This window comes from Dasypus novemcinctus, chromosome 8, assembly GCF_030445035.2.
Source record: "Dasypus novemcinctus isolate mDasNov1 chromosome 8, mDasNov1.1.hap2, whole genome shotgun sequence".
NCBI classification, from domain to species: Eukaryota; Metazoa; Chordata; class Mammalia; order Cingulata; family Dasypodidae; genus Dasypus; species Dasypus novemcinctus.
In genome coordinates this window covers 17805056-17821207 of record NC_080680.1, presented here as the reverse complement: position 1 = coordinate 17821207, position 16152 = coordinate 17805056, and the positions used below count along the sequence as shown (strand labels likewise).

Sequence of the window (16152 nt, the reverse complement as noted above, 5' to 3'; positions counted from 1 at the left end):
GGATATTTCTCAGTTATAGGCCCAAGTAGCAGGCATTCAGCATGCTCATTTGCAATTGCTTCCTGCCTTACATACTATTAAGATTCCTGAACCCTATGATATGGATTAAGAGTTGGGGAGGGGTCTTCTAGGAGGTATATTAATTATTTGTTCCTCAGATGCATGCTACAAATCCTCCAGGGATTAATACAACAAGAAACTGCCCGAGCTGTATTCATTACTTAGCAAAAACAAAAAGGGGGAAATGTGAGAAAATAGCTTGAATTGCATTTGAACTTTGTATGACACGGTCCCTATTATCGTAGATGTTGCAATTCTGATAGCAAACAGTTGCTTGGTAGTTTCTAATAAATACAATGTAGAAACTAGGATCAAGGCTCTCAGTTCCAGAAGCTGTGAGTACCCTGGTCCCATCTTTATTTCCTCTCTTGTGTCTTTCTGTCCTTTATTTCTTAAGTTCTGTGTCACCTTCCCTTCTAGTCAATCTATTGCTGAGCTGGTCACAGCAGGAAGGTGTGGGAACAATTGTGGAAACTTGTATTTGTATTGATATCAAAAACATAAAAGAAAATTATGGCTTTTGTTAACAATGGTCATATAGGTAATTTTATTTATTCTTTTAGAGAAGCATATTAAAGTATTCATGATTTTGTTATGTATCTGTAATTTCCCTTAAGTATTTCAAAACAATTGGAAAATGCAAACATGGCAAAATGTTAATAATTCTTAGAACTGGAAATCAGGTATGGGTCTCTATTTCTAATGGTCTATGTTTTAAAATTTTTTCTAATATAAAGTTTATAAAGAGAAAAATATGGGCTGTCCCTCCACTAGGGTTCATTTTTTAAAACTCAAGGGCTGCAAAAGAGAATTAGATATGTGTAAATAGCTCTTGTGAAGGAAATATGAAATATAACACACACTAGAAAATGAAGCCGAGAATAAAAAAGAGTAACATCTGTGACTCTGAGTTTATCTCTGCAAAAATACAAAAATAAGTAAGCTATTCACATTTACATAAGTAATACTTAAAAGTATATGTTAACCCACAATAAGAAAATGATTATCATGTTAATTGTGCATCTCCTAGGGATGAACTGGTTTAAAATTTGTGTGTGGCCATTTTCACTGCCAAATTATACACATGCTCTCACAAACACTTGTGTTGGTATTTTATAACCTCAATTATTTTTATATGCCAATGATAAAAAGGTAGAAAATAAGTTTCTTTTAGGAAGAAAAGAGGATTAATATTCCCAGTTAGCTACTGCAAACTTAGGTGAATTAAGTTATAAAACTCTACTATGAAGAGTGGATGTGGCTGAAGCAGTTGATCATTGCTTGCTTCCCACACGGCAGGTCCTGGGTTCAGTTCTGGTGCCTCCTAAAAATAAAAACAACAACAAACCAAAGCAAATGTGAAAAAAAAAACAACAACAACTCAGAGGATTTGTTGTGGCTCTCAGGTTGAGTGTTGGCTTCCCACATATGAGGTCTGGGTTCAATCTCCAGGTACCTCAAAAAAAAAAAAAAGACACAAAAAACAAAACAATGAAAACAACTCTACTCTGAAAACACTTTATAAATATATGTTTTTTAGGTAAGGACTAAAATTTATTTGACAAAAACCATAATTCTCAATGTTTTCTGGGTGTTTATACTCTTTTACATTTTTATATGTCGTTAATCTAAAGGAATGATTCCAACTTTCATTTGTGAAGCCTCTGCGGGGCTTCGTGGGGTTTGCGGGAGGTGAGGAGGACGCGGCCTGGCGGAGAGACGACCACCGAGACGAGGCTGATGGCGCAGGTCTAATTTTATTGGGGAAGTACAAGGCATACATACTGTATTGAGGGAGGCGGGGCTGAGAGCAGTGCTGGGGGGTGGGGCGAAGGGTGATAGGCTAGGATTGATGACTTCGCCTTGTAAGGGCAAGGATTATTAGCTGGGCGGTTCTAGACAGATTGGAAGGTGGAGTTTGGGAGGGGAAAGGGGAAGTGAGAGCTGACCAGATGTTACGCTAGGCGCTAGGCGCTAGGGGAGATAGCAGGAGGCGCCCGTTATAGATGTATCTTGCCCGGGTAGGCTGAGGGCGTTTCGCCCGTACCAGGCTGAGGGCGTGGTTGCGCGTTCCAGCCACCCTGAACTGCGGCTTCAGGCTGTGCACACGCCTGCTGCCGCGCCGGCTTAGCAACGGTGGCTCGCACTCCCACACATTTGAATAAAAACTTTACAATAAGGATAAAAAAAATTGAAAATGCATAGCAATACCACTATATTAACATGAGCAACTACCAAAATATTAAAATTAGGGGAGCAGATGTATCTCAGTGGTTGAGTGCCTGCTTCCCATGTATGAGATCCTGGGTTCAATCTCTGGTACCTCTAAAAAAAAAAATCGTTTGGGAGTGGATGTGGCTCAAGAAGTTGAGTACCTGCTTCTCACATGGGGGGCCCCAGGTTTGGTTCTTGGTGCCTCCTAAAAACAAACGACAAGCAAACAAAAGAAAAAAACCAACTCAGGCAAGCCGATGTGGCTCCGTGATGGAGTGCCAGCTTCCCACTTATGAGGTCCTGGGTTCAATCCCTGGCCCCAGCACATTATAATAAACAAACAAACAAACAAACAAACAATAAACTGGTCCTAGTGCAACAGAAGTTCAAGTCCAGGAAGAAGAAACAGTAAGAAGGTACAGTGGCCAGAGATGACATTTAAGCAGTTGGAAATGGAAGCAGATGTGGCTCAAGTGATTGCACTCCTCCCATGGGAGGTCCTGGGTTCAGTTCCCAGTGCCTCCTAGAGAAGATGAGCAAGACAATGAGCTGGTGCAATGGGCAGGCGCAGTGAGCTGATGTAACAAAATGACACAACAAGGAGACACAAAGAGGAAAGACAATGAGAGACAAAATAAAGCAGGGAGCTCAAGTGATTGAGCACCTCTCTTCCATATGAGAGGTCCAGGTTCAGTTCCCAGTACCTCCTACAGAGAAGATGAGCAGACACAGAGAGCACACAGCTAATGGATACAGCAGAAGTGAGTGTAAACAATGGGGGAGGGAGGATAAATAAAATCTTGAAAAAAAAAAGCAGTTGGAAAGAGAACATTTAATAATAACTACTGACTGAAACAAAGCAAGGACATATCCACAAAGCTCACATTACAACAAATAACTTATTTTTGTAACATTTCAAAAACATTTATTCATAACATTTATTTTCACTTACATTTCTGAAAAAAAAACAATCATTTTGAAATAATTTTAGATTTACTTAAAGTTACAAGGGTTGTGCAGGAAAGTGTTCCTGTAGAGTCTTCAACCATCTTCTAGTATTAACTACATAACCATGGTACCTACATCAAAACTAAGAAATTAACATCAATTGCATACTATTATCAAAACTGGAGATTTCATTTGAACTTCTCATTATGCCTCTTAACTTTTCCAGTATGCAACCCAGCACTAATTGCATTTAGTAGTCATGTCTCCTTATCCTCTTGCAATCTGTGACCATTTTATGCTCTTTCCTTATCATTCATGAACTTGATTGACACCCTTTGGAGAGTACTATTCAGATATTTGGAGTGTCTCTCTCAATTTGGGTTTCTCTGATGTTTTCTTATAATTTTACTATAGCTGTAGATATGGGGAAAGAATATCACAGAGGTAATGTGCTTTCCTTATAGCATTATATTGGGAGTATGTGATGTTAACAGATTATTTCTGGTGATGGCAACCTTAGTGGCTTGGTTAAAGTGGTGTCTGCTAGGTCCACAGTAAAGTTACTGTTTTTCCCTTTGTTAGAAGCAAGTCCACACACTCAGCAGTGATTGGTGGGGTGTTATCATCCATCTCCTAGATGAAGGAATGTCAATGAACTTGTGGACATGTATTAAAAGTACGAAAGTAACTATTAACTATTTGCTGAGATACTTTGAAACATACTGTTTCTCTTTTAAGTGTCACCCACTAATTTTAGCATTTATCAGTGGATCATGATTGCATCAATTATACTGTGTTGAAACCTAGCATAATAGAGCCAAATATGCCTAAATAGTCCCCTCAGTGATAGCCTCTGTCATGAAGCCGGCTGAAGTCAATCTGTCAGTCGATGGGAAAGGAAGCTTCAACAAGAACTGGGCAAGCAGACATGCCTGGGACTGTCACTGGATGGCCTAGAACTAGCCCTACTTCTCACAGGCACTGAGGAGTAGTCACGGAAATTATAGACCTCAAATGAGCACAGAAATCCAAGTCAGGGTCTGTGGTCAACCCAAAGATTTGCCCTTTCTCTCCAAAATCCACTCCTCTAAGATGGCATTAGGGTAGCCTGGAGCGGTTCTGAATGGGTCTTAAGAGCAGATGTTGTGGTAGATAGATATCTAAAATGGCCCCAGACATGTCCCTCACTGGGACATGTGATCCATAGTACATGTGAATGCGATGTGATACCAGTGCCAAGATTAAGGTATATGGCACAGTTGGCCTTAATGTAAGATTTTCCATGTGGCTTTATCTATTCACATAAGCCTTAAAAGCAGAGTGCATTTCTATGCCTGATAGTGGAAAGGTAAGCCAGAGACATTTGGAAACACAGAAACTGACAAGCCACAGCTGCATTGAAGATGGGCACTCCACGGAAAGAACGTGGGTGGCCTCAAGTAGCTGAGCATATCCCCTGGCTAACAGCCAGGAAGGGAATGGCATTTCAGACCTACAGCTGTAGACAACTGGGTTCTGTGAACATGACTGAACTTGGAAGCAGGTACCTTGAGTAGCAGACACTGAGCAGAATGTTATGAAACTGAGATAAGAAATGGGTGATGTTTTAATCTAATAAGTTTGTGGTAATTTACACAGCTATAGAAAGTGTGACAATTTTGAATCTTTGTTTGTAGTCCTTTCAAAAATCTGATGGAAGCAATGAACCATCATCCCACAAACATACATACCTACACAGAGCCAGAAATGTGCATCCATCTTAAGCAATAAGTGAACCCCTTGCAGCTGATTTGTGGGTCTCAGTTTAGGAATGAACTGAGGTACCTGAGTGTATCTATTTTCTACTCTTATGATACTGACGTCTGGAAATACGCTCAGTACTGGAGGACAGGGCCCTACAATGCAGAGGGCCTAAGCATGAAAAAGAATCAACCAGCCACTGACCCTGGCAATATTTCTTGGCTTCTTCCATCTGGGTGACTATACTGCCTGGCTGCCTGTACTTTGGGTTGTCAGATCAGAGATGGTTGATGGCAGAGTCAATCACTTAGTTTACTAAGAAGTCAGTGACGTTTGTTAAGTAGAAAGTTCAGTTATTTGCAGGGATAGGCAAGCAGGAGGTTCAAGGTCATTCAGTCACAAAACCAGGTCATCAGGAAACACGGGGGAAGTGGACTTGGCCCAATGGATAGGGTGTCCACCTACCACATGGGAGGTCCACGGTTCAAACCCCAGGCCTCCTTGACCCGTGTGGAGCTGGACAACGTGCAGTGCTGATGCGCGCAAGGAGTGCTGTGCCATGCAGGGGTGTCCCCTGAGTAGGGGAGCCCCAAGCACAGGGAGTGCCTCCGTAAGGAGAGCCGCTCAGTGCGAAAGAAAGCGCAGCCTGCCCAGGAGTGGTGTGGCACACACGGAGAGCTGACACAGCAAGATGACACAACAAAACGAGACACAGATTCCTGGTGCCACTGACAAATAGAAACAGACACAGAAGAACACCCAGCGAATGGACACAGAGAACAGAGAACTGGGACGGGAGATGGGGGGGAAGGGGAGAGAAATAAATAAAAATAAAATCTTAAAAAAAAAAAGGGAACATGGGAATCTCGGTCAGAGCAGAGTGTAAAGCTCCTCATTCAGTATGTCTCTGCATGTAACAATGTGAAAAATCTCTATAAATAGGCTTCTTTTCTACCGCTAGCAGCACAAAAACTCTTAATATGCAGATAAACAGAAATTCTAACTCATCCTGGGTCTCCAAATGAGGCTACCATTTGTTACAATGAAAGTGAAGAAACCCATAAAAAATCATCAGACAGGAAGAAAGATCTACCAGGTAGGGGGAAAAAAGGAAGATAAATGACTAGGATCACGATAACATTTTCCAGTGGATTAAGTGGTGTTGCAGAGTCCTCTGGACATGTCCAGTGCAAAGTGGGAGAGCAGGTGAAGTCTGCGTTCCTGTCACTAGACTGTCTCCGAATACCAAGGAGTAACCCCAGGTCCTCTGCGTAAATCGATTTCACCTTGTGAGTACCTGATTGAGAATAAATTTCAGGCAAATCTCAAGAGATTTATTGAAGGGGGGATTAAGTAACCAAATATTATTTCTAAGAAAAAAAAAGAAAAACAAAATTTTGGGAAAAAAAAATTAAGGACATGCTTTATGACATAAATTTGTACAGATTTGATAATGATCATAACAAAATCAAATATTTTGGTAAAAACATAAAGAGATCAGAAATATATGCTAAAAGGACAAATGAAAGGATTCCTATTGGAGAAATCTCAGTTTGAACAACAGAAATAGTGTTAAGTACACTATTTATAGCCCTCTGGATAAAGACAGCATTGAGAAGTCTAAACTGATATGAATGAACGACTAAATAAACAAATAAGAAAACTTTTCCTTATGATAGAATGCCAAATGAGAAATGAAAAACTAATACGAGATTTAAAAAATCAGTATTAAGTAACCATAATAACTGAATTGGGCAAAGATGATAAATAACGGTAGATCTAGAAGGTGGAAATTTGAGAATTAGCAGAATGTTTAAAGCCTAAAAGTAACAAATTGCAAGATATTTATCAATACAAAGGATAAAAGGTGACCTTGTGGTAGAAAACTCAGAAGTCCCTTATTCACTAAGTTAACACCACTAGCAACGGGATTAAGTATCTAGCTACTGGTCTGATGTCCTCAAAAGGTACTGCTGCTAAAGGCATATCAATGAGCCTACTCATAAGGAAACAGAGGAAAAGTCCAAACAGAATAGGTCACAAACTCTTCAAATAGGCCACTGTGTTAAATACAAAGAAATGGTAAGGAACTGTATTGACATTAAGGGAGACTAAATAGAATGGCATCAGAATGTAATGCCTGATACTGGATTTTCTTTTGCTATAATAGGCATTATGTAGAAAATTGGTAAAATACGAATAAGCTTCAGATTAAATCTTAACATTTAAACATTGTTAATTTTTGAGAAATATTCTGAGGTAATATAATTATTTGTTTATACAACACAGAATGATATACTCAGGAGTAAAGGACCACCCTATCTACCACTTACTTTTACTTTTTGATGGTTCAGGAAAATTATGTCTCTAAATATTCTCTCATCTATATATTTAGCATAGCAAACGTAGTAAAATATTAACACGTGGGGAAACAGGTTAAAGGTTGGCTGGTAATACTTTTATTATTCTTGCAACTTTTCTCTAAGCCTGAAATCATGAAAATATGAAAATTAGGGCTCAAAAAAAGATCTAAGAACACCTCTTTTATTAGAGTTTTTGTTGTTGTTTGTTTTTTGCTATAGAAGAGAACCATTGAAAAACCATGGACATTGTGGTCTTCAGGGAGCCAAACCCTCTCCTGGATTTGTGCAGAATCAGAAAAATGATTTGCCTATCCTATCTGCTTCTCACTAAAAATAACCTTATTTTCTCATTATATTTCAAAAATTCTGGGAGGAGCACTCTAACATTTATCTTGGATTAAGTGCCCTTCACTGGAACAACCAATGGGGAGGCAAGAGATGAAGTACTATTATTTACCCACATGGTTATGTCCCAGCTCTGGGGCACAGAGTATCTGTTATTAAGCAAAAATGAGGAAAGAGTACTGAGACCTCTGCAATACTGCAAAAGACATTTCATTACAAAGAATAAAGCAGTCCAAATAAGCAGGAATCACACAGAAAAATCTAATGAGGGAAGCGGCTGTGGCTCAATCAGATGAGCTCCCATCTACATATGGGACACAACCCAGGGCCTCCTTGTGAAGGCAGGCTCGCCCACACACTGTGGAGTGACACCTGGCCCTCAAGTGCCACGGAGAGCCGGCTCAGCAAGGTGATGCAACAAAAGAAGGGAGACAAGCGAGAACACAGAAGAGTGTGCAATGACTGGACAGAGAGAGCAAATAGCAAGCAAGCCACAAGAGGGTAGGGGAAAATGGACACGAGAGCAGACACACGCAAAAAGCCATTGGGGGGGGGGGCGGTTTAAAAAAATCTAATGATACTAGAACTATTTATCTAGATAAAAATATAGTTAGGTAATTAATTCAAACCACATGAAAAAAAGCAACTTAGAGGAGTCAGTGAATAAACCAATTCAAAGTATTTCCTACATTTTCATGGGAGACACATCCAACACCATGCTAAATTCTCAAAAGAACCTACTTGCTCCAGCAATACATAGCTCACAAAGCCCTAATCCTTCTTTTACATACATGATGCAATAATAACCTTTTAAATCAATCAGGAAATCTTCTCCATAACCCTCAAAATTTTCCTCAAAGATTTCACTGAACATAACTGGGTCGCAAGCACACTCTAATGAATTAAAATATAAACAGGGAGTATATCCATAATTATTCCAGGCTAATGACAAGTATATATTCCTACATCACCAAGGATAGGCATGGCTTCTGCCAGTAGGTAGCAGTGAGAGATGAATCCAAGACTGTTAAAAGATTCCATCATTTTTCCCAAGTAAAGAAATATTGACGATGACCATGATGATGGTAAGACCAATAATCATAATGACAGTAACAACACCTAAGATATTACATTTGTCATGTTCCAGACATTCTTCCATTTACTTTAGGGAGACTAACTTCTTTAATCCTCATAATTACTCTGTGAATTATGTGATATTCCTATCTTCCAGATGAGGCAAGTAAGGCACAGAGCTTAAGTGACCTTCCCAATGATCAATCATTATCTGGAATTTGAGCACAGGTAGTATGGCTCCAAGTCCACTCTCTCAACCAATTTGTCAGACTGCCAACACCAGGAAGACAATAACTGTGTACACTAAATGACTTATTCTTGGGATCCAAGCCAGACCCCTCAGTCAGAGTGGGAGAGTAGGGGCCCTTAGCAAAGAAGGTACACGGAGCCACAGGGAGTTTATGCATTGAGTTTATTCCATGCTCTTTCCCACCTTTCTCTGCTTTCTCTCTCTGCTCCTGTTCCTTTAAGCTTCCTTTGTTCTCTCTGCTCCTGTTTACAAGGGAGCTGCTGCTTTTATGTTACTATCAGAATATATGATTGGCTCTTATAGTGGCATACCTATCATGTTACATGCACTGATTTAGCTGGTGTTATGGGCCAGTTGGAACCAAGTTCATCTCCCAGAAGCTGAGTGCTGTTTCACTGTGTCCTGGATATAGCACTTAGGCCTAACTATTGGGTTCTAGCTACCCCTACACCGATCATTAAAAATATATATATAATGCATGTGCTATAAAGAATTAGGAGTTGCATTATACAGCTTATACTTTACTGAGTCATATTAAGAATGAGGGAGACACATACGCTTTACACTTTACTGAGTCATATTAAGAATGAGGGAGACACATAATGCACACGCACAAAGAATGAAATACAGTTTCTTTACAAAGCACCATTATTCACAAATGCTCTCATAAATTCAATCAGGTTATTTTTCAAACTGTGAATGTGACCTGTGTTGGAGCAAGATGGCTGCTGACATCTGCTGGGGTTCAGGCTTCCTGGGTTCCTCTTTCCCAGGGTTCATTTCTGTCTGGGCTCAGCTCCTCTGTTTTCTCAAGGCCAGCTGTAGACTATGAGGCCCTCTAGGCTTTGCCTCTCTCCACAAGGCCAGCTGTAGATTAGGTGAACAGCTGGTTTCTCTCCCAGGGCGCTCTTTCCTCATGACCAAGTTCTTCTGTGTGCTCACTTCCCAGGGCTCCAGCCCAAGACTTCAGCATCAAAACTCCAACTCTGTCATTTGCTATGCCTTTTATCTGTGAGCCCCCACCCTACTAACATGGCCCAACCAAAGCCCTAATCATAATTTAATCATGCCCAGGTACAGACTAGTTTACATAATCCAATCTGTTTTTGGAGTTCATGAACCATTATCAAACTTCTACAACTGGTAGGGTTTAAACAACAGAAAAGCAAGTAGAAAACACTGGCTTTTTTGGAAAAGAGGCAGTTCAATAACAAGTCTTTCCTATACACATGTGAGAAGGCAGGAGAAAGAGAATGTGGTATAGTACTTTGAGCTTTCAGAGATTTTCCTGTGAAGGTTATTAATATAAGTGTGCCAAATTGTAGTTGATGTCAGACTAGTTATTAAGCAAGGGGTACAGAATGTTATGATGCTGCTGCTGAGTTGAAAATTTTCACACATTCAAAATTTGATGAAAAAATACCCAAGGAGATATTTCTTTTTGGTTAAGGAATTCCTGTGTGTTGAAATATTAAATTTCTCCACTGATATTTACCTGATTTGTAATGATGGACAATTCTGGGAAAATATTTAGGATGTGGTCGGGAAATTGGACTGTGAATTTTCTGATATATGTTGAGTTTGTTTCACACAAGTCACTTTTATAAGTTTTATTAACCTATGTTGAATATATGTCAGTATCAAGTACACATAAACCTGGAGAAGTTCATCAGAAACAAGTTTATTTCCTCATCACACTAAGTCCACCTGTGTACATGGAAGAGAAAACTCTGTTTCTTCGTCACCCTCCTACCTTGGCTCCTTCTATGTATACTCTCCCATCATCAGTGCTTGAGTCCCACAATTTTCCAGGGGATAATCTCCTTTCCATTAAGAGAAAGGACAGGAGAAAGCAATTACATTTTAAGATATATCTAATGAGATTTGCCTCCAATTCTTACATACCAAAAGTCACAGGTGACATGATCACACATACTTAGTGTGCCACAGAGAAAAGGTGAAATGGTTACTGGTAGATAAATAGTTACTATATATATGGGGAATACCTGGGTAAGTCGAATTGAGCATTGATATACTCAAGGATTTTCCTCATCTGTTCCCTTCATAGTCTCCTTCTGTGTTTTGATAACACTAAAAGGTCTACACTCAATTATTTCCCACAGTACTGAGAAACTTGGCTTTTGGCTTAGGATTACCACCCATTTGTTAAATTCTATGTTTTTTCACTGGGTGATTTCTCTGATCATGAATCAATTATGAATCCTGGCACAGTGTTCACATTATTAGCTTCTGAGATTTTTTCCTGAAAAATCTTATGAGTTTCCTGAAGGCTGAGTTCCACAGAAAACTTCCTAAATTAATTAGCTTTACAGGGTTTCTTTCTTGGGTGAATTATTTTCTACTCAAAGAGTACTCACTGAAAGACTGCCCATATAAAATATTTTCCAAGAATTTCTCTTCTATGTAAGTTCTCTATTAAAGAAGATTGATATTTTGTAGAGGAACTTTTATCAGTTACAGGGTTTCTTTCCTGTGCATATTCTCTGTTTCATGAAGTCTGATTTCCAGCTCAGAGATTTCCTATATTATCTACATTCATGTGTAATCCCTTGTGTGGGATTTCTGGCTTAAAGTTTTCCAATAATCATCACATTTGTAGGATTTTCCCCCTCTATGAATACTGTTTCTCAGGGCTGATTTCTGAGGGAAAGTTTTCCCACAGATTACATGTATGTTTCCCCTTCCCCCTGTGTGAATTGTTTTCTTAGGCCTGAGTTCAATTAGAAAGTTTTCCCATATTCATCACATTTACAGGGTCTTTCCCCTGATGTCTGCCTAAAAGATTTCTCATTTATAAGGTTTCTCCCCAGTATGAATTCTCTAAGATAGGATTTCTGACTGAAAGATTCTCCACACTGATTACAATTATGGGGTTTCTCTCCTATGTGAGTTCTGTAATGTTTCCTTAGGTCTGCATTCTCTGACAGCTTCTCTACATTCATAGGATTTCTCCTGTGAGTTTTTCTGACTGAAAGGTTTCCCACACTGATTAGATTTATAGGCTTTCTCCTGTTTGAATTGTTTCCTTAGGTCTGAGTTCAATTTGAAAGTTTTTCCACATTCATCACATCTATATGGTCTTTCAACTGTGTGAATTCCCTGACATCACATGAGACTTGAGGTGTGCCTAAGATTTACCACCTTCATCACACTTAGAGGGCTTCTCCCTGTGTGAGTGCTATGATGTTTTTTTAGGCATGCATTTAGTTTGAAAGCTTTTCCACATTCATCACATTTATATGGTCTACTATATGAATTCCCTGATGAGACTTTAGGACTGATAAATGTTTGAAAAATTTCTCATATTCATTACACTCAAAGGGTTTCCCCTTGAGTGAGTTCTCTGCTGTACTATGAACATTGACTTAGAGGTGAAAGATTTCCCACATTCACTGCATTCAGAGGGTTTCTCCCGTGTGATTTCTTTGATGTATTCTTAGACTTGACTTTGCACTGAAAGCTTTCTCACACCCATCACATTTAAAGTGTTTCTCCCCAGTGTGAGTTCTCCAATGTACTATGAGATAGGATTTCTGGCTGAACGATACTCCACACTGATTACATTTATGGGGTTTCTCTCCTGTGTGAATTATATGTTTTTTTAGGCCTGAGTTCAGTTTGAAAGTTTTTACACATTCATCACATTTATATGGTCTTTGCCCTGTGTGAATTCTCTGATGTCGTTTGAGATTTGATGCCTGTCTAAAAGATTTCCCACATTCATCACACTTACAGGGTTTCTCTCCTGTATGAGTACTATGATGTTTTTTTTAGGCATGACGTCAGTTTGAAAACGTTTCCACATTCATCACATTTATATGGTCTTTCTACTGTGTGGATTCCCTGATGAGCCTTTAGGCCTGATGCATGTCTGAAAGATTTCTCACATTCATTACATTCAAAGGGTTTCTCACCTGTGTGAGTTCTTTGGTGTACTACGAGGATTGACTTAGAGGCAAAAGATTTTCCACATTCATTGCATTCAAAGCGTTTCTTCCCTGTGTGAGTTCTCTGATGTATTCTTAGACTTGACTTTGCACTGAAAGCTTTCTTACATCTGTCACGTTTATAGGGTTTCTCTCCTGTGTGAGTCCTCTGATGTCTCCTTAGGCCTGATTTCAAACCGAAAACTTTTCCACATTCATGACATTCATAGGGTTTCTCTTGTGGGTGGCTTTTCTGAAACTGAATTGGGAGTGAATTCATAGAGCTGAGTTTTCCAAATTCTTTACACACATAGGGTTTCACCCTTACATGAATTCTCTGATGTACACTGAAAGCTGACTGGTAGCTAAATGTCTCTTTATACTTGTTATAATCAAAGGATTTCTCTGTTTTGTGAGTTCTTCGGTGCATAGGAAGGGCTGAATCATGGACAAAACTTTTTCCATATTGAAATGTAATTCTTTGATGTTCATTAAAGTGTGATTTTTGCCTGAAAGTTTTCCCTCCTGTATCAATTCTTCAAAGTTGAGTGATCTTACTGAGATGGCTGCCATTTTCATTACATTTATATTCATTAAATTCATAGTGACTCTTATCCTCTTTATGAATGTTCTGAGACACAATAAAAGTAAGCTTATCACAAAGGTTTTTGCCATATTCATTGCATTTTTAAGATTTCATTTTTGTGTGGGCACTCTTAGATGTAACAAGGGCAGCCTTCTCAAGGAAAGATTTTCCACATTCGGTATATTCAAAAGCTTGCCCTGAACTCTGAACTGTCTGATTCTGAATAACTTCCTCCTTATGACTGAAGGGTTTCACACTTTTATTATAATGCAAACCTTTCTCTCCAGTATTAGTTCTGATATCATTAATATTGAGGCGCCATTTCTCACATATATTAAACTCATCAGACTTCTCTCCTGAATAGTAATAGTGTGAGATCAATGATCTTAGATCAAGGTAGGTAGGTTCTGTAGTGAGAAATTTAGAAAACATTGTGCTTGAAGGATTAATGTTTATGACCAAATTACATGGTTTTCCTGGGATGTTCTCCTGTTCGTAGTCAGTATTTTGTTGGTGAATAAAATTTGCCATGACTGTTTGCCTTGGTTTTCTAGGGTATTCTCTATGAGTTCCTCATGTTGGCAGTGTTCTGAAAAATCAGAAAACTAAAAATATTTTATTATCCTTAGCACATTTCTTATGTAATGGGGTTTATATTCATATCCCATATTATATATTTAACTCTGTGGTTTTTCTGTCAGTCTCTCAACAAAAAAGTATTTCCAAATGTTTATTCCCTAGATTCCTTTTTATTTTTAAAAACAAAACGTACATAAGAAAACCATTATAAAACAGATAAAGATATAGTAAAGTAGAAATGAATACTGTATTTGGAATTTTAAAATGTAATTCTCGAACTTAGACTACATGCTTCCTTTGGTTGTTCTATTCAACACATGAATACCAAAAACATTTACAATGACACCAATTTCTTCATGTTGTACATCATGCTTTAATGATTCCAATACTGTCACTCATGGGAACACAAATATACAAGTGGAAATTTAAAATTGATATATATAAGTCATTTTTCCACCTGGACTAGATTCACTGCTCTATCCTGGATGAATTATATCAGGTACCTGTCTCTATTATATCAAGGCTGCTCAATGAACCTGTTTTGACCATCAAACATTAACATTCCTCCTCTCAATTTGTGCAAACCAATTTTTCCTAAAACCAAAAGGATTCTGTCCAATCCGTAATCCAGCTTTCTATCTACTTTTTAATATCTATAGTTTTCACTGACTGTAGAACCTTAAGGATATGTTTCGACCTAATTCAGGAAGCTTTACGAAGAGTTTCCATATTTATCATAAATTTTCTGAGTATGTTATTACTGGAATTACCTTGCTGCAACCCACATTCTAGGAATCAAAGTGACAGAGTTATGCTGGAAACATTTTAAAGCCTTAAGCCCATTCCCTAAGTAACACTGGGTTAAAGATTTAAGAGACATGATTTTGAAAAAGAAAGTTTTATACTAATTGCATGCTCATTACGTATTCTGGCTACCATTCCACCAGTCCAGCATATCTTGTGCTCAAATTTGACAGGTGAATGGTCATCACCAAATGGTTCATTTCCAACAATAATCTTATATCCGTATTCTTTCTCTAGTTATCCTGCATCCTGCTTTGGAACCATTTAGAATCTACATGGCCTTCAGAGAAAAGCTATTTTTCCCCAAGGTTTAACAATGATTTTTTTAAAAGGCTTCTTATATCTTCCAACCAATTTAAACACCATTTGCTTTAAAATCTGAAAGTAGTTACTGTGTCTACCCTTCATTCTTCCCCCCCCCCCCCACCCCCGCTTTGTGGCTTTTTGTGTGCTGTGCGTTCTTCTGTCTGTATTTAATTTCCCCTCCCCCCTTGCGGCTTGCTTGCTGTCTGCTCTCTGTCGATTTCTGCGCACTCCATTGTATTTCTGCTTGTCTCCCTTTTTTGTTGTGTCAACCTGCTGAGTTGGCTCTCCATGGGCTGGGCGGCTCTCCACAGTGTGTGGGCAAGCCTGCCTTCACAAGGAGGCCCTGGGACGTGAATCCAGGGCCTCCCATGTGGTAGATGGGAGCCCAACTGATTGAGCCACGGCCGCTTCCCTCCACCCTTCATTTTTAACAATGAATATGGGAGAAAACTCATGTATCTCACATGTAAGATTTTTAAGCAAACTATCATCACTGAAATCAACATCCACCTTAAAACTAATGGTATATCCACAGTTAAACGGGCAGCACTTTCCCTTGGTTTTGTGTTAAGTAATAGTTTACCTTTTAACCAACAGCAACTTATATGACATAACATGTATTTTCTGCAGCTTTGCTTTTCCTACCAATACATAATCTTCATTCCAATTAACTGCATATATCTGTAATATAAATTAAATCAGTGAGCCTTAGAAAGCAGTGAAAGGATCCAAGGTGGCAGAGTAGGGAGCAGTAGAGCAAACTTGTCCTCCAGGAAGGGCAAGAAGACAGGAAAGCTACTCGGGTACAGGGGAAGTGGGGCAGACAGCTCATGAAGGAAGTCATGCCAGATGCCAGGAAAGTAGAGAGGCATTGGAGAAGCACCATTGGTGGCTTCTAGGGGAGGCCTTGCTGGGTGCAAGGGAGGTGCTGCTGGC

General features: G+C 39.1%; 1 protein-coding gene and 1 pseudogene across 1 annotated transcript in view; both read right to left on the bottom strand.

The window, feature by feature from the left end:
• Window positions 1-367: 367 nt before the first annotated feature.
• The window catches only part of LOC111764019 (KRAB domain-containing protein 4-like), a 56962-nt gene continuing 41177 nt past the window's right edge, over window positions 368-16152 (bottom strand). Inside the window, exon 6 of the mRNA XM_071216637.1 lies at window positions 368-1384. Within this exon, the coding sequence (XP_071072738.1) occupies window positions 1335-1384 (50 nt within the window). The 3' untranslated portion in view covers window positions 368-1334. The remainder of the gene's footprint in view (window positions 1385-16152) is intronic.
• On the bottom strand, window positions 11963-14104 carry LOC139439482 (zinc finger protein 782-like; annotated as a pseudogene).